Here is an 18,253-nt window from a genome sequence, read left to right as displayed (position 1 = left end):
GCAGTTGCTTGTTGGTTTATAGTTTACGAATAAGAAATCATAATAAATTATGAAAATCCATTAATAAAATTACTTGGCTTTTTAAAATATGTGGTGTGATTTTACTGTGATTGGTAAATTATAATCTTAAATTTTCATTTTTTATCTAAACTGAAAAGGAAATCAAATAAAGCGTTTAAAAATTTTTAAAATACAAAATAAAAATCAATGGTACCTGTTACAAAATTATTTGATATTAAATTCAAAATTAAGAAAAATAAAGATGTATGAACTTCAAGAAAAAAAACTGACAATGACGAAATTCAACATGAAAAGAGCAAAACAAAAAATGCAGTAACGAAAGAAATAATTTTGATTGGGGCTGGATTAGATAATTCATAAGGATCAAAGTTTTCCCTATCAATCTCATAGATCCATTGATTTTTCTCAGATACCACTCCCTGTAATATTTTATAAAGCCAAACGAACATTTACATTTGAAATACATCTAACACTGAGGAAGAAAATACACAACAATATAAACAAGAGAAGAAAAAAAGCATCATAGCAATTTATGCAAAACTTTACTTGTAAGGTGTCCATAATATAAGAACATTGCTCTATGTTCCAAATTGTTGAATGAAACAAAATTTGGGAAGTAACCTGAGCCTTCTGACCACATTCTTCAAGTGTACTCAGCAGTGGCAATGAGGGTAAACAGTAACAATTTAAATGCACCAAAGTCAGAGTTAACTCCGAAAGGTAACGAAGCGGGGTAGATGCTTCGATTCTGAAATCACACAACACTAATGTGATATTATATATAGATCATGTGGGGGTGGGGGAGATGATATAAATGGATAACCAAACTACCTCTTTTTGAATTCCAAGACCAACCTACAAGGAGAGTTTTCAATATACATCCTGTTATGGTAGAGAAGGGGATTGAGAGAACACAAATGTGAGGGAACTTCAATTAATATGAACAACTAAAGCTAAACTTGTAGGACTATAACTAAGGAAGCAAGAGTTTCCTTTCCTACATTTATCTATAGTAAATACAACAATATAAACTACTGTTAAAGTCACATTAATTATCGGCAGAGGATGATTCCCTGGGCCTAAGAGCAAGTGTGGAACAGGCCCCCCCTTAGGTTTTGTTCCCTGTCACAATCAAGCAGTAAATTTCTGTCATGATGTAACGTAAATTTGAGGCAAAGTTTTGAAGTGAATTCAGCACATCAAATCTTACCTCTAGATGCATTCCTGTTCTGGCTTCGTTGGCCTTTATCGTGTGAAATAGAAGGAATCTTCGAAATTGCCAATGAGCTTTGCAGTCCCTCTAATAACTGAAGAATCAAGATTCAGAATGCATACGCACGTTACACATATATAAGGGTAGACCATACATAAAATACAAAACCAATAAATGAAACAAGTGAAGAAGAGAGAGAAACTCCTTTCAGTGTTAGGCTTAAGGGAAACTAAATCCACGGGGAAAACAGTTGGATGACTGACAAGAACTTGACCTCTATGAAGAAATGAGAATGATATATGCACTTTTTAAAAGAAAACATATGATAAATTATAATTATCATTGCCATTATTATTATTATTTACTTTATTTTCTTGTACTTGTGAGTATTCGGGTTGGCTTGTGCATACTCCAACTGCTCACACAGTGACAACCGCATGGTGCCTAACACTACTGCAATGAGTTGCTAAGTACCTCAAAATATATCAAGTTCTAAATAGGTAGTCACCATAACTCATTCTCTCAAAGCTCTTTATTGTTTATACTTCCCAGCCCCCAATGTCATTAATCTTACAGGCTGTTTGAGAAAAGGACTCTTTAAGACTAATAACCACCTTTTTGTTATAGTAAATATTCTAATCCCTAATTAACTATACTCAACATTATTTCAGAATCCACGTTTACTACAGTTATTACTATTTTACATTCATCATTTTTTTATTATTTGCTACAGTTTTAACTATTTTCTTCTCAAACAAAAGTAGAATAAACCTCAAACACATTATTATAACCCAAACTAAAATAATATACACTCCAAATACAAACTATTATAACCCAACTATAACAACCAACTTCTTGCCCAAAACGCTCCTTAAAGATCCTTGTTATTTTCTAAGTTTACCCATATAGGCTAACCAATGGAAGTTGATCTTAATGATCTATTTCTCGATTTCCTACTCCACAGCACCCAGTGGTCAAGTGGATTTCTAGATCATTTACAATGTTCTATAAAGTATAAATGATTCCATTCTCAAACAAGACTGGAAGCTCAAGAGATCTGTGGAATAAGAACAGAATTGACGTACAATAATTGATTAAATTTCTGGTTTCAAACACTTACTCTTGAGGTTGGCTGAATACGGCGGTTGGATCTACGTGGCTCAATAACATTGGAATTTGGTTTGGTAGTATTCCCATTGAAAACCTTTTCTTCCTCAATTTTTGCCAATTTCCCAACTGCAGGAGCAAGTTTTCCTTTATTTGCTCGTTCTGGCTTCGTGTGAAATGAGGGTGCTTTCTTGGGAGCGTGTGCTGGAGGAAATAAAAGTGAGCCCTCTGGCGCTGCTTCAGTACTGCAGAAAGAAGGAACTTCCATTTGGTCGTCCTTCCCCTCAGTTCTCACATTCTGGCTTTCAGAATCCTTTATAATAACTGCATGATCTGTAACCGACAGCATAAAAAATAAGCAAAAGCATTTGCCAAAAGTATATCTTTCTGTGACATAATCATACCTGATACACTTGGCTGCTTTCCAGACTTGACAGCCAGGGGCTTGGCATCGTTTGTAGATTTTTCCTTCGTTTCATATTTTGACGTTCTTTTTAATCCTTTGGATGTAGAACCTTGCGGCATCAAATACTTCGCCAACTTAGATGAATCATTAGCTTCGGTTGTTCGCGTGTCTACATCATAATGTTTGCTCACTTCCATAAATTTTCTCTTTTTTCCAGGCCTTGGAACACCAATAATCACTCTCGATGTCCCTTTCTGCAGACCAGTCCGACTTGTTTTTAATGGATTAGTCTTCTTCTCAGTTTGAGTATTCCTACCAATATTAAATACTTTCTCATTCGCTGATATCGAAAGCAAACTTGGGTTTGATGGCTTTGTCGATTCTACATCCTCCACAATCGTTGGCATTTTATCCTTCCTTTTAACCTCTGCAGCTGGACTGCCCAACTTCATGCGCTTTTCTTGAGGCATAATAATCTGAATTCGAAAACAACTTAAGCATATTTCAACAGATTATGAATTTAAATCAGAGTCAAGCAAACGAGAGTTTAGTGAGAACCTCATGAGAATAATCGTTTGCATGTGAGCCAGACAACTCAAACCATTCCCCATCTTTCCATATGAGAGAAGGGCGGAGATTCCAAGCTTTGATGGTGGATGTTTCGCCTCGAGCTGGAAGAAGCAGACCAAGTTTAATTTATAAAAGAACACAAGCGTCGTAGAAGGTCAGGTAAATTACGAATTATAGTGACATGCCTGGAAAGCGAACAATATATGCCGTTTCATCTTTTGCGTTCTTCTCAACAACCACTCCTTCATGCCAGCTGAGAAACATATTATAACAAGCACCAGATTACAGATTGAGCTTGGGGTGATCTAGATAGCACCCTCAAAATCTTTCTATCTTATAACACTTTATCAGTTGAAACTTCTTAGTTAGGTGAGTGGCTAGCCCGTATAACTATTGTTTGGTTATCAATAAGGATATAGTTCATTAAAACACAATTTGCACTATTATTTAAGAAACTTGGCTCCAAAAACATGGGAGTTTCCAAAAGATAAATAGGTAAGTAGGGGGATCTATGAGATATCCGCTGACTTCAAACAGGAGCATATCCATCCCCTCCAGTCCACACTGTATATTTTCTCATTGAAATAAGCATCGGTTTGGTCTTTATATCTTATTTAATTGGCAGTTAATTGTTTTGGAGTTTTACTTCTTTATTTCAATTATCGAATGAAATTAATTCTTCATCCAAAAAAAAGAATTGTTTGCACTTAAAAAAGAAACAGAAAGCAAGAAGAGAAACCACACCTATTCTGCATCCAAGCATCAACTTTGTCTCCAACTGACCAAATGTAGTCCCCTGCAGCTGCTCGGCGTCTCTTCCTTGTTCCTTCAGTCCGCGAGGTAGTCATTGGACGAGAAACTCGAATTCTTGGCGCCATGCCCCCTTGACCATCAAGAGCAACCCACTCCTTTAGTTGGCCTGACCCTGCCACAAATCAATGAAGTTAACAGTCTGCAGGGAGAAGACAAGAACTTACATGTTTTTAAAGCTCAATATACTCCCATGAACTAATTTAGGACCACAAACTGATAAAAATAAATTAACTGCTGCTTCTCTTGCAAGCAAACCAAATAGTATTCGTTAGTCAATCTAAAGTTATAAAAACATGAGGATAAGGCCATCAGCTAACATTCCATGCTTTTCTTCTCATTACCTTCTTCAGGTTGAAGTTCAGTGTAGGACACGTAAGCTTTCCCTTCCTTCAAACTCAGCACGCTGGCTGTGAACCAAGATGCTTTTAATCCATTCCCATCCTTGAAAACCTAATTCATAACCAATCAAGTTAATACAAGATCAAGAGTCGGAAAACACAACTAAATTATCGAAAAACAATGAGAATTTTGTTCAATCTGATCTGATGATATACTTGAGGGATTCAAAAGGAACCAGAAAAATCTACTGAAATTTTTTAGAATCTTAAATCTCCCTTCTTCTCTATCAGACTCATAATAAATTTTTGTTTTTCCTTGATGAGAAACTCGGATCCTCAGTCTCGTTGATAGAATGAAATTACAAAAGAAGGCAAACACAGTCCAAGGATCACAAAAAACATTTCCAATGGGCTAGTAAATGTAAGATTTTATTCACAAAAGAAAAGGGAAAGATGAAAAGATGAGCTCAGTTTTAGGAAGTGTTAGAGGCACTAAAAATGCTATTTTATTGTTTTTTTTATATATATTAGAAACATCAAAAGACTTCATTCCTCCAGAGCATACAACAACCTAAAATGCAAAGGGACAGAACGTCCCATCCCCAAGACAAAAGAACCTTAATTACACTATGATCTAGGTTGACAAAGTGCGTGTGTAATTTCCTTACCAAAGCATGTCGAAAAAAGAGCATATCCATTTTAAATACAAGTCCATGAAAAAGATTGTCACGAACTACATACAGATTTTTTTTTCGAATCAACGTGAAGTAACTCAACATTCCTGCAACGAATTTGGGCCTCAACTAACTTACAGAATGGTGATGTGTTTAAATTGAGTAGAAACACGTGGGAATGATTTCTCTAACCAGAACCCTAGGAGGGCTAGGTGCTGTCTCTCATTAACCAAAATCGTTGCTTACTTAATGGATTTGGAGATTCACACAAGAAAGATGTTTCCTTCCGGAAAAAGTAACACAAGCATTCATGGTGTTAGTTCTCAAGGGTGGTTGACAAAAGAAATCAAGAAGAGAAATGGGAGCAGACCTTGAGTGGATAAGTATATAGCCAAAAATGGGTTTTTCATCGGTTTGCTATATCTAATGAAGATTTAGGGACTCAAATCTGTCTATGGGAGGATGTTTGGCATAATCAAGTTTCTCTTCAGTGACTCTTATTTTACTAATCCTTGTCGTCTCCATTAAAAAAAATAAAAAAGAAAAAGGAACGTGCTACCATTTGGGGAAAATGATAATCAATCTTGACACAGGGCCTTTGAGGTTTTTCAATAGAGTTAGATAGTTGACTGGCCAACATTGAAAACTGAATTTGGTCTACCTACATGAACGATCAGACCGGTTAATTTGGAATCTTGAACAATTGGGACCCAATTCTACAAGGTCAACTTTCTTGAGCCTCCTCTTTCACACACCCTCCAAGGCCCCTTCACTACACTGGTGCAGAAAAGTAAATGCCCAAAGAAAGTTAAAACCCTCCCTTGGCCAATGTCTTTTACAAGCTTAAAATCAAAGATTTGCTAAAAAGATAAAAACTTAGAAAATGAGATTTGTCAATGCAACACAATAATCTAACAAAAGGACCAAACATGCAACTGAAACTTCATTCTATGAAGCCATTCCGACGAAAGCCCAAATGATTAATCAATGAACCATCTTTTCTTGTTTAAAAAAAATCAGTAAATATAGGTGCATAAAAATAAGAATTAAAATTTCACATTGGTACTTCTACTCACAGCTGCAGCAGCTTAAAAGAAGCAAAAAGAATAAAGATCAATGGAAAGAAATTGTAAAATTATACATAACAATCTCATATACCTCAACATGAGAACCTTCCTTTATGCTGCTTTGTCTTAAATCCTTAGCCTTTTCACACTCATCCTGGGACGACCTTTCTCCAACTTCAGATTCTGGAACAACACCAATGGTCTTCGTCAGATCAGAAGCATTTTGATCCTTCTGTCCTCTTAGATCCTTCTCACGAGGTGCTACGCAACTTGTGATGCCATCAACCAATTTGGGATGGTTCTCAACACTACCCATAGATATTTCTCCAGGAATTGATGGCTTGGCACTGACACTTGCTTGAATCTCATTCTTACTTGACGATCCGTCTCTAGGACGCTTAATTGCTAAATTGGAGCTTCCTCCATTAACATCGTCTGGTTTCATAACCAGCTCAGAAGATACTTGTGGCGTTCTCCAATAACCCTCTGGACCAGCTTCCACTAATTTGCCTAAGGGGAGAGGATCGCCCATAGCAACTAACTTTCCAGCTTGTGACACAGCAGCTGCTGCCAGCTCAGCAGCTCTGACAATGGCATCCACATTTTCAGCATGCTTAGAAGCAGCAGATGCGGCTTCAACCCTTTTTCTAGCTGCTTCTCTTGCAGCAATAATAATAGAGCTGGAACCATTTCCACCATCTTCGCCCCTCAAGATGGAGGCTGGAGTGGCCTTCCCTACACCAACAGCACTACCGTGAACAGAAAATTCATTGCTTTGACAGGAAAGCTCGGGGCTAGATGAAGAAAATGCCTCATCAGCCATCAACTTTGCTTGACATGCAGCATTTGATGCCACATTGGCGGCAGCAGCAGCAGCCTTTGCAACAGCAGCAGCTGCTGCTATAGCAACAGCTGCAGAAGCTAGTTTAGCTTCAACGTCTGATACTAATTCTGAGTTCTTCTGCCTGCCCAATTGACTCCACACTTCTGCACTGTGTTTAACAGCTTCAGATGCAAATAATGCAGCATCCTCAGCCAGTTGCTTAGCCTCCCTAACCTTGCCAAGTGTTTCCTCTGAAAACATGGGTTTCCCTCTCAAATCTTGACCTGCAGCCTTTGGGTGAGCTGTCGGACACAATGGAGGTGGAGATAAAATTACATTCTCGGAAGTTGCCTTAAGGTGGACAGATGGAGATGTCACAAGAGTAGAAATTGTAGTTGTAACTACAGCTGGCACTGGTTTTAAATGAGGTTGAACCTGCATAGTTATAAGGCCAGGATCCTCAGAAACTGAATTCTTTTTTCTTCTTCTCATTTTTGATTCAGTGGGATTTTGCCCCGTGGTTACTGAAACTTGTTTCAACTCATGCAGGGGGGAGGCTCCCGTAAATACATTACCAGGATTTCCACTGTGAACCAAAGAACCAGAGGGCTTCATGGCAGAGGATTGTGGCACAGATGATTCCTTTACGGGTGTTAAATGAACAGGCTCAGTGATTGGCAAACCAGAAAATCGTGCACTGGAGTCAGGCGTCGAAGTCTGAGTAGCAACCCAGGTACTATGGAATGGAGCCTGAGAAAACCATGAAAGATTATGACCAATAAAGTTCCTGACAGGAGGAGTCTGATAAGGATGCAATGGAGTAAGTGCTTGTTGATAGTCTATAACTGGACTTCGAGGCACAATACTAGATTGTAGAGCATTGGAAGGTGTAGAAATACTCCAGAGTGGTGAGGAAAGAGGGATCATAGGGTTTAACACTGTTGATGTACTCTTACTGCTAACTCGACTAACTGGAGGAGATATAATTTTACTTTGCAGTGTACTTTGTTTACTGGCCTGCTCAGTACTTCTACCACCTGCAAAATAAAGTTTCAAATTCAAAACGAGAGAGAGAGGGAGAGAAGTCTAGAAATGTATAAAACGCCTTAAAATACCAGATTGTGATTGTGAAGGTGTCTCTGGATTAATAGTCTGTGATTTTTTTCCATTAAACCTATCTACACACATACGCCAGGCATTCTCCCAAAGGTTTGTTCCACCATCTGAATGTAATAATCACACAAACATCAAAAAAGTGGAATCCATAAGGTGGAACTATAATGAATGATAGTGGGAGATTTTACCGGGTCCTCCAAATGCAGACAACATGTACGCCTCATCGGGTGCTGTACCTTGACTGCAGCAACGATTAAATCCATAAAAATCACTTGGGAGAAAGTAGCTCAATTGTTTTCTTTGGCCAAAAAATTATTTTAAAAAATAATATGCAAAGTGAAGCTCAACTAAACAAACTACATGAGAAATTTTCTGAGCCTTGTTCAAAAGGACGAAGTGCCATTTTGCTTTCTACCTATTTTTCTTTTAATAGAACAAGACTTTCTCTTAAATTTTACTGGAGTAATGAAAGGTGGAAAATTGCATTGACTTTCAGCTCTGACAATGATACCTCTGGACATCTACATGCAACTAAAGAGAAAGAAACGGTTTCCTTAAGTTGTTTCAAGGACAAGAAAACATGGAATGAAGGACTCACATCAAAGCTCCATATACAAATATCTGAGCACGCAATTGAACTTGTTGCAAATCTGTGAAAGGTTGTTGAAACATTGGGGATGGGGAGGCAGAATTGTTCAAGTCCGGAAGGCTAGAAGTTGAAGCACCAATAAAGACAGCTGGTTTTGCACCACTGGACTCCACATGACCATGTTGTTGCATCTCATTAGACTGTGCAAGCTGGAAAATTCCAGGATTGCTTATGGCCGTGCTATTAGATTTCTCTACTTTCTCCGATTTCTTCGTCTGACTTCCTTTTGTAGATGACTCTTTCCCCAATCCTTTGGCAGAAGCACGCCTTGGTTTTCGCTCAGGAGTGCCCTTGGAACGAGAACGTGCAACTTTTACCTCAGACACATGAGGACTACTGTGCGAAATATCCCGAGCACTCTTGATGTCCAATTTGGATGGGCCAGAAGATGATTGGGGTGCCTCCACAACCTTCAATTAAAATAATCCAAAATATAAAGAGTGCAATGTGCTGTATTCTTCTTGATGAAAGTTCAATTATTTATCAAAAATTAAAATAAATAAGTAAATATTTTTTAACAAAGAGAGAATAATTTTCCTGTGTACAGGAAGATAATATGAAGGAAAAAATAATATAAAATCTAATAGGAACCAATGACATGAAAGAAAAGAATCACCAAAGAAGCACTGGCTGCTGTTGCAACTGCAATGCCAGAATCATTTTTTGGCAGATCTACCAATGAACTGGACTGGAAGGTAAGAGCTGTCTCGCTTTCAGAGACAACATTTTCTTTGGGCAACTGAGAACCAGATGGAGCGTCGCCAACCAGCCTATCCTTCACCTCTGCAGCTTCAACATTCTTACTTGGTGGTACCTTATTGCAATCCTTTACATCTGGATCATGAGCACCCACAGTAGCTTTGACAACATCAGATAAATTAGGAGATGACTTAGCAGCAGTAGAATTACCATTCCCCGTCACAGATGTCTGTTCATGAGATTGAGAAAAAGTGGCAGAGCATAATGAACCTTCCTTTTTGCCAGCACTGCCTGCAATTGGATAATAGGAGGAAAATCAAGTTTTAAGAAAAAATGGAAATTATATACAAGAAGTTCGATAACATTTCCAACACCACGCCACAAAAAACAAGAATCATTTAAATTCACTTCATCTTGAGAAAAGACGCCTTTTTTATATTTCTACATATGCTCAAAATGTAATCAGCTAAATGCAAGTTCTTTTCCATGCAAAACATTGTAATTCATATTATAAATAGCATTCAACATAAGCAATCCACAATTTCTGTACAAAATGATAAAAACGATGAACCGAATATGGAAGAGTAGGTTCAATTTGACAATTTTAAGTCCAGTTACAACTATGGAAGAGTTGGTACAAAGGGCACTTTTATTGATAAAAATGAGAATGCAAGGAATGTTATCATATCAATCAAGCCTGCAATAATAATAACAACAATTATAATTACCACTACAATCATTGGATAAGAAACTGAATTTTTATTGAAGAAAGAAGCCCGTGTGAAAGGAGGAGAAGAGGGAAAAAATTGACTGAGGCAGCTATATTGAGGCTACCTTTTTCTTTTAAGGACAATCCTAGGTAGGTGGCCACCATGGATTGAACTCATGATCTCGGGATTAGTTATTGAGATTGTCTCCCTTTTTTCCACTAGGCCAACCCATGATGGTTTGAACCTAACCTATAATAACCTATGATTTATATTCAAAATAAAGATGCTCCATAATAGCCATCGGATACAATTTCAAAATACATTTTGTCTCAATCATATCCAACAGGCAACAATGTAAAACTACTAGTCAAAGGTAGATCACATAAGAAACCTAACTTCTCAAGAATTCTCAAGAATGAGATATGCGACAAAACCAAGGGATTAGGATTTCCAATTGTTAGATCATGTAAGCCCTTGGTGAGGGTGCACACCAAGCTAAAGCAAAAAAAGAAAAAAAAGAAAAAATTGTGAAAATCCTTGTTGAGTGTCTAAAAAATCTCACGATTAAACTCCAGTCGTTGTTTAGGGTGGTGATATGAACTTCTAACCTCGAGAGAAGAAAGTGGTGTCTTGATTGTTGAGTTATGCTCATGTTGGCAATTAAACTCTACCACATTAGAAAATCCTTGCTGAGTGTCTAAAAATTCTCGAGATTAAAGTCCAGCCGTTGCTTGAGCGCACTCTCGTGTTTTCACAAACAAAGAACAAGGTTCCAAATTTTGTTCTCACTTCTCTTACTTTTTTGTACCTTTTGTGTTGTAAATTGAAGGCTTTGTTTATAGCTTTACTACTTTTGTGACTAATTCAAAGAGTTTTATGTAATTCATTGGCTAAAATACAACAACAAAAATTCTTTGAGAAACTCTAATTAAGACTAGTAAAATAGTGGGGGTATTCAAAAAATCTAACGCAAAAAGGCTAAACAACCCAGCCAAAATCACAATATAGGTTGGGTGATTCGGTTTGGGACTTTGGGTTGGGATTTTTTGGTTTGATTCGGTCCACGTGTTCAAAAAATAAATTCCTCACTGAGTTTGTTCCTTTTCACGTTTCATAGGGGTGATCATTGGTCGGGCAGGGTCGGTTTTGTACAAAAACTGGGGCTGAAAACTGACCTAGTCGATTTATACAAAGAAAAACCGACAACGATGCTCAGCAAGTCTGTTTAGGTCGGTTTCGATCAGTTTCTCGAAACCTTTTAAATAAACCGACCACCGACCATATTTTTAATAAAACAATCGTCGATTGTTAGTTCGATGCTCACCCTAACGTTTCAACCCCACCCACTTTATTTTCTCATTTCTTCTCTCTCACATTCAACAACTTCTCTCTTCCTCTCCTCTATTCGACCATCCATCTCACTCTTTGACAACACCTCTCTCTCATTTATCAGAAATCATATGGTACAACAACAACAAAGTCAACATTCAACTTGGTAATTTTTTTTCTATGAAACGGAGACGAGCTTTTTATTAATAACAAACTCAAAGTACAAGAGAATTCGACTCAGTAATATGAAGGTTGGGTTTACTCTGCACAAGATAGTGGGTTGAGCACCAACCAATCTAAGGTTCGGGTTGGCTCATCCCACACCCCCTCCCTCCCCCAACTGACCCAACCCAACCCAATTTGTGTATACCCAAAAATAGATAGCCAACATGAACTTGTAACCTCAACTAGTCCAATGGTTCCTTAGTTCGAAAGAATTATAGAATTTGTGTGGCCGAAAATTGATAGGGATGCCTTGTAGGATATGGTTACACTCCTTGCTTCTACTTCAAAGTCACCTGCTTTTAGGATATGGTTACATTCTTGGCTTCTACTGGGTCTTCTACTTCAAAGTCTTTTTGCAATTATAGCATAGCGTTGATTTACTGTTTGCTCTAGTTGGACTTCTTTTTCGTAACTCGTAGGTGTGTAGACATATGTCATCTCACCCTCCTTTCCTAGTTCTCTTTAGTTACTTAAAGATATGTTTATTATCCAAAAAATAATAAATAAATAAATAATAACTTCAACAAGTTGAAGATCTGAATCCCTATCCCATATATTGTTGGACTTGAAGAACAATAAATAAAATGGATAGAGAAGAGTATCAGCATTGTGAACTCAATAAAAAAACGAACAAACGAAGAGAAGAAACACAAATGCTGCAAGATATCAGGATAGAAATCCTCGAGGAAAGTATGAAAGACAAATTTTTATGGCCGAATATAACATTTCATATACGAATGGACCAGAGGACAATAATGCAAAAGAAGTTTCACAAAATCAACCAAGAAGTAAACAGCATTAAAAATTATTTCAATTTTCATATGAATTTAGAAGTATAATTTGGTTACTCACTATCGATGTTCAATGCAATGACCTGCTGACAGTTATTTCCCACAGTTTCCGAAAAAACTTTTCTACTTTCCTGATCTTTCTGATAATTATCAAGTGTTTCTCCTGGCCGTTGAGTTAAAGATGTGGCGTCTAAAAGAAAAGGATTTATCATTTGAAGAAAAAATCATTTAACAACTTGATAGTAAGAAACATGGAAAAGATAATCATTATTAATAAATGCAAATGTCATGAACTAAGAATCCTAAACAGAAAAAAAATTAGATAACTACAGGTATCACAACACATTTTCATTTATAAGAAACAAAAACAAAATCATCATTGCAATCGGCAAGCATGATGAAAATTTGACAGCAGACGAAAATGTGGCTGCCACGCACTAAGGCTAAGATACATGGTAACCACGTGATAAAATTTTATACACAAGTCTCTCGTCTATGATTATTTACATTGTGCAATTTTGAATCTATAGAAAGCTGAAGAATGCAATACAGCACCATAGGAATGCGTCCAGGGTTGTCAGAATAGAGCTCACAAGCCGTAACAAACAAAAAATCTCTGCTGGAAAAATGGGAAGAGTGAAAGTTTTTGAAGAAAAAACAAATCTTACTCAACTACGAAATGTATGGGTTATTACTTACTAGACTGAAGTCGAGCATATCCAGTTACGATTTAATCAAGATGCTTTCAAGACATGGGTTCTACTTCAAGCCATTCTCATAATTTCCTTAAATGCAAAATGTAGGAAGACTTGGGCAGAAATAAATTGAGGGAAAATATTAAATCCGGTTCAGTTTGTAACAAAGAAATCTAAAAAAATTTAATTTCACAAAGACACTTAAAAGTTAAAACTAAATTGTAAATCAAAGCTGGCACACCTGACTGTTTACCACCACTGTCACATGCTATTGCAGTTGACTTTGAAATGGCTGGATCAATGTCCATTTCCTGTCCGCAGTCTTGGATAACATTATTAGGAATATCTGCCTCAGGTTTAGATTGGCTTTCTCTGTTGCAGTCACTGGAGTTAAAATTCTTCGGAATAGATTGATCAATACTTTCACAAGATCCATGGCCAGTAAGGACAGGAGTGGAGTTTTCAGCTTCAGAAAGAAGATGAAGTTTCCCCACAGGTTGATAAGTATTCAACCGAGGAGAACTTCCTTCAGCAGGAATTATCACACCACTTTCTTCTTTGCTATCTGATTGAGAAAGCTCCACAACAGCAGGTTGCAACTGGTCCTCTTTATCATTGGCATCTTTTCTGTCTGTCAAAGCATCAACTAAAGGTAAGGAGTCACCCTGTAATGTGTCACATGTTCTCACATTGGTACCCTCGAAGGTAGAAACTGACACTGCAATCATAAGGGGGAAAAAAGGAAAAGTAACTGGCTTAATATGTATATATGATGTTTTTACATATAAGAAACAAATTTGTTGATGTATCATGTATGAATTTGCAAATGGAGGAGAGGAAAACAACAATCAAAAAGAGTTACAAAAACCTTCTCCATTTGGCCAAAAGTGAAGCATAACTACACAATCTTTAGAGCATAACTACATGACCTTTAAAACATCCCCATAAATTACGTTTGAACAGCACATACCTGATTCATCACCAGCATTAGCACTATACTCTAATTTTGTATCTATCGTCCCACTTTCTATACCACTCTCTTGAAAAGACAAGGGTGCAATTCTCTTATCTGTGACAGGAGAGTCAGCAAACTTTCCATTCACACAAGTAGAATCAGAAGACAGCCTCACTTCTTCTTTGCAACTGGCATGTTCCACGTGAACATTACCCGACTGGCATAATTTATTTTCCTCACATAATTGTGTTGATTCAGCCACAGTAGTAGGTGGCAAATGGCCTTCAAAATACAAATTTTCTATGGAATGGCGGGTGCAACCACGAACATCCTCTGTAAATTTATCTGGAATATCTCTGATATGACCACTGCTGCTTTCACCAGAGGCTCTACTTTCCTCCATAGCAAATGCAGATAACTCAGACTTACTAGTTTGTATCTCAATGCCCAAGGGGAGATGTTCACTGATCATTTCTTGTCCACAAGCCATCTGCCCAACTGAATCAATCCTAGGCCCTTGAACGGCACAAACTTCTGCATTAATGTTTTTCCCCTCAACACACGTCTCAGTTCTGGCATCACCTTCAACAACGGCTGGTAATACCTCGCATACACTTTCTTTAGACGGATTCCCGAACTCCATATTTGAACACAAGACCTTATCATCTAACTTGTCAGTTTCAGAAGGAACTTCAGGCATAACCTTTCCACTACCCGAGTGGAACACACAATCCCCCTTCAAGGTCATACTTGCATGGGACTGCAAAGGAGAAATACTAGATTCAACGACCAATCTTTCTGAAGGAACTGAGGGTGATAAAAGAGGGTTTTGGTTTTCTTTACTCAACTCGTGTGAATTGACCACTTGTTCAATGTTTCCAACATATGTATTAACAGGATTCTTAGATAAATCTTTTATTTGTTGTTCAATCTTTTGACTGCCCAACTTTCCACTACCTTCATGCGCACAAGTAACCAAATCATCTATATGCTTTCCTGAAGCAGAAAAATCATCTTGCCCTTTATCTTCTGCTAATAAGGAAACTGGAGTATTAATTGTACTTGCAAACGTTTTCTTACTGTTTTCATCAATACCTGAACTTCCCTCACTTGCTGGCATATCTACAAGTTCATGGGCAACACCAGGATCAACCTCACCTAAACTTCTATCAACAGTACAGATCTCTTGAAATTCAGTAGGATTATCCCTTTGAGGTTGTTGTTGCTCCCCTCTTATCTCCTCGTTAACAACATGCAATTCCTCAAGACTTATATTTGATAGCAAAGTAGGCTGTAAATCGCCCATTTCACAGAAACTACTACCATCATCTTTTAGAGTAGGATCCATTGGGTTTGTTAAGTAGTCCAATTTTTCACGAGCATTTGACTCGCCAGTAACAGTTGGTGCCAGATTGATATCTTCCTGCCCAACGGACTTCAATAACATTTCAACAGATTCAGAGGAAGTGGCCTCAGACCAAACATTCTTCCGCCTCAATATAGAACAAGATTCTGCTGCACAAGAAGTAAATCCTATCCCACTACTTACACGGGAATAATCTTCAATCCACTGAGTATCTTCGTTATTCTCAATACCTAAGAACACCTCAGGTTCAACCAAACCATCAAATCTTACAGGCCCCTGAAGGGTGTCATCAAAATCAAACTTTGGGAGAGCATATTGTCGAAGAACAGGTGGAAATTTGGCACTTCCTTCACCAGCTAAATGAAGATTCTGGCTTTGAAAGTCATTGTCATCATAATCCATGGGTTTATCTCTGCTTTAGAAATGATTTGGAAAAAAAAATAGAAGAAGAAGAAGAAGTTAATGTGCTAATAATCTTTTCCAAATTTATAGCAAATTCTTCTTAAGAAATTAAAAAAAATTCAAATCCAAAAATCTCATAAGAATCTTCAAAGTGAGTAAAATACAGGCATATGCAACATAAATCATTGCTAGAAGTCCGTCATCTAGTGATTGAACTTGTTTAGTCATTGCAGAAATGAAGTTTTATTATAACTATTATTCGTTCCTAAATAGTTTAACGCAATTCAATCTTCTTTATCACAACTCATTCTTTTTTTTTTTTTCTTGAACTTCAACTCTTCCTCATTTTTCTTTAAACTCAGAATCCCCCCCAGAAAAAATTCTCCATCCTTTAATACCAACTTTTACCCGTGAAGGAATACTGTGGGGTGGGAGAGGAATACTTTTTTTAATGAAAAAGAAATCGATGTCAACAATTTCAAACATGTTTACGTAGTTCGGTTTATGGGCCCACTTAAATCTCCTTGTAGCTAATTGAAGATATCTTTCGACTTTCATAATCCAATGTATTGGTTTTTTGTATCACTCTGGATATTTCATTCATCAATTAAATTGTTCCTTACGAAGAGAGAGAGAGGTAGAAACAAAAGGCTCAAATCTCCAACAGTGGCATCAACAGAAACTACCAGATACCCGTTCTATAAAATTGATGGTTGATGCAACACATGAGACGCAACTACCTTACCTAGTACACAAATTAATTGGCCATATACTCTCGGATAAAAGCATCTGAGTAAAAAAATTAGTATGAGAAACTCCCCCCAAAACACATATTCACATAGCTCCGATCACGAACCCAACATTCCACGGCATTGGCATTTGGCATGTATCAAAAACCCACAACAAAGTCTCAACAATTAATGAAAAACCAATTTCAGGACAACTTCAAAGAACTTCCAAAAAGTCCATTAAAAGAAAATCCAGCCTAACAGCTCATCGATTCATATCAAGATTAAAACACATACTCACTATAAACAATTGGAACAAAAACAAAAAAAAAACCATATGAAAAACAAACCCAGAAGAAGATTTCAAACAAAAAAAAAGGAAATGAACAGTACCAGAAGTAAGTCTAGAGACGCTACCTCCCTCCATCCGGTGATGAAAACCAACCCGTTTGATCTCAGCTATTCCCTTGTATCACAGTCATCTACTGCTTCGAACAAAAAAAACCCTAAGCTTCAGTGAGTCTCGACCGAGCCAACAAAGTTTAAGCAGTCGCAACACTAACTGCTCAAACCGAAATACAACAATAAAACCCTAACTGCATTCAGCGACAAATCCAATAAACTGAATAAAAGCAAACACAAAAAGATTTGGCTTCTCCGAGCGTCAAAATTAGGGTTCCGGCAAATCGACGGTGAAGAACTGATGTCAGAAGAGTGAGATGAAGACGAACAGACAGAGGAGAGAGAGAGAGATAAGAAAAGAAAAGAGGAAAGAGACTTTTTTTTTTCTTCCTTTTTTAAAATAATTGTAATTATTTTGGGTTTTTTCATTGTAAGATTCAACCAAGCTTTGCTTTTTTCCTTTTCGTTGAAGCAAAATAATAATTATTGTAATTAAAAAATAAAAGCGTACCAAAGAGAACAAGACACGTGGCGCATTGATGTTGGTGAGGTGGGTACACTTTTCGAGCTCAGCTAAGTACAGTTCTCTTTTTACTTTCAAATTCAATTGCCAATGAAATATAAATTACTGTTCTTTTTATTTTTTTTATTTTGTTATGTTATTAATTATTTGTAATTATTTATGTTTCTTTTATTTCATTTTGTCAATATTTGATCATCAATTTTTATGTTTTCTTTGACGACTCTGGTCTAAGATTTGAAGAAAAAAAAAATAAGGACATCAATCATATAGAACAAGGTACAAAACAACGACAAGAATACGGTGAAAATAAATAAAATCAAGTTCATAGCCCTAATTTATGTTGAATGTATATGCCAACAAGTAATCGGAGTATGTATTCGGGTTTATGCCTTAAAGGATGTTTTTGTAGCATTGGGGTCGTACTTTTACGTCATTCGAACTTATAAACTTCAACTCATCAGTGGAAAAATGAGAACAAAACCATTAATGCTCTCCGATCTTTGTTGCCTGTTGTCATTAAAATCAAAATGAATGAACAACAAATAATAAAAATTTATCAAATGAGAGATATGGCACGTAACATGATAAACGAATAAGCTTCAACAAAGGGTTAATAGATGAAACTAGATCT

At 37.0% G+C, this 18,253-nt stretch overlaps 1 protein-coding gene and 1 long non-coding RNA gene across 5 annotated transcripts; both read right to left on the bottom strand.

Moving 5' to 3' along the window:
* Positions 1-541: 541 nt before the first annotated feature.
* LOC101211275 lies at positions 542-17,494 on the bottom strand. Of its 4 annotated transcripts, none has more exons than XM_011652088.2 (17): positions 17,091-17,494; positions 14,217-15,982; positions 13,488-13,964; positions 12,613-12,741; positions 9,414-9,787; positions 8,747-9,207; positions 8,337-8,389; positions 8,148-8,255; positions 6,301-8,069; positions 4,472-4,580; positions 4,062-4,242; positions 3,503-3,570; positions 3,306-3,418; positions 2,746-3,223; positions 2,355-2,674; positions 1,232-1,328; positions 542-1,143 (listed from the first exon to the last, which is right to left on the bottom strand). In XM_011652088.2, exons 2-17 carry the CDS (start codon positions 15,967-15,969, stop codon positions 1,130-1,132), a joined length of 6,504 nt encoding a protein of 2,167 aa, XP_011650390.1. In that variant the 5' UTR covers positions 15,970-15,982; positions 17,091-17,494; the 3' UTR covers positions 542-1,129. The 4 variants fall into 4 exon arrangements, with proteins under 4 accessions (XP_011650390.1, XP_011650393.1, XP_011650391.1 ...); XM_011652091.2 differs by having other exon boundaries at positions 14,217-15,979; XM_011652089.2 differs by having other exon boundaries at positions 14,217-15,979; positions 17,115-17,494.
* Positions 12,885-13,481, bottom strand: LOC116402720. The gene is made up of 2 exons (XR_004215273.1): positions 13,251-13,481; positions 12,885-13,167 (listed from the first exon to the last, which is right to left on the bottom strand). It is a non-coding gene; the product is annotated as an uncharacterized LOC116402720 (long non-coding RNA).
* Positions 17,495-18,253: the final 759 nt, after the last annotated feature.

The sequence above is a fragment of the Cucumis sativus genome, chromosome 3, assembly GCF_000004075.3.
Source record: "Cucumis sativus cultivar 9930 chromosome 3, Cucumber_9930_V3, whole genome shotgun sequence".
Classification (NCBI taxonomy): Eukaryota; Viridiplantae; Streptophyta; class Magnoliopsida; order Cucurbitales; family Cucurbitaceae; genus Cucumis; species Cucumis sativus.
The sequence above is the reverse complement of the archived record's forward strand: the minus strand, read 5'-3'. Positions and strand labels throughout refer to the sequence as shown.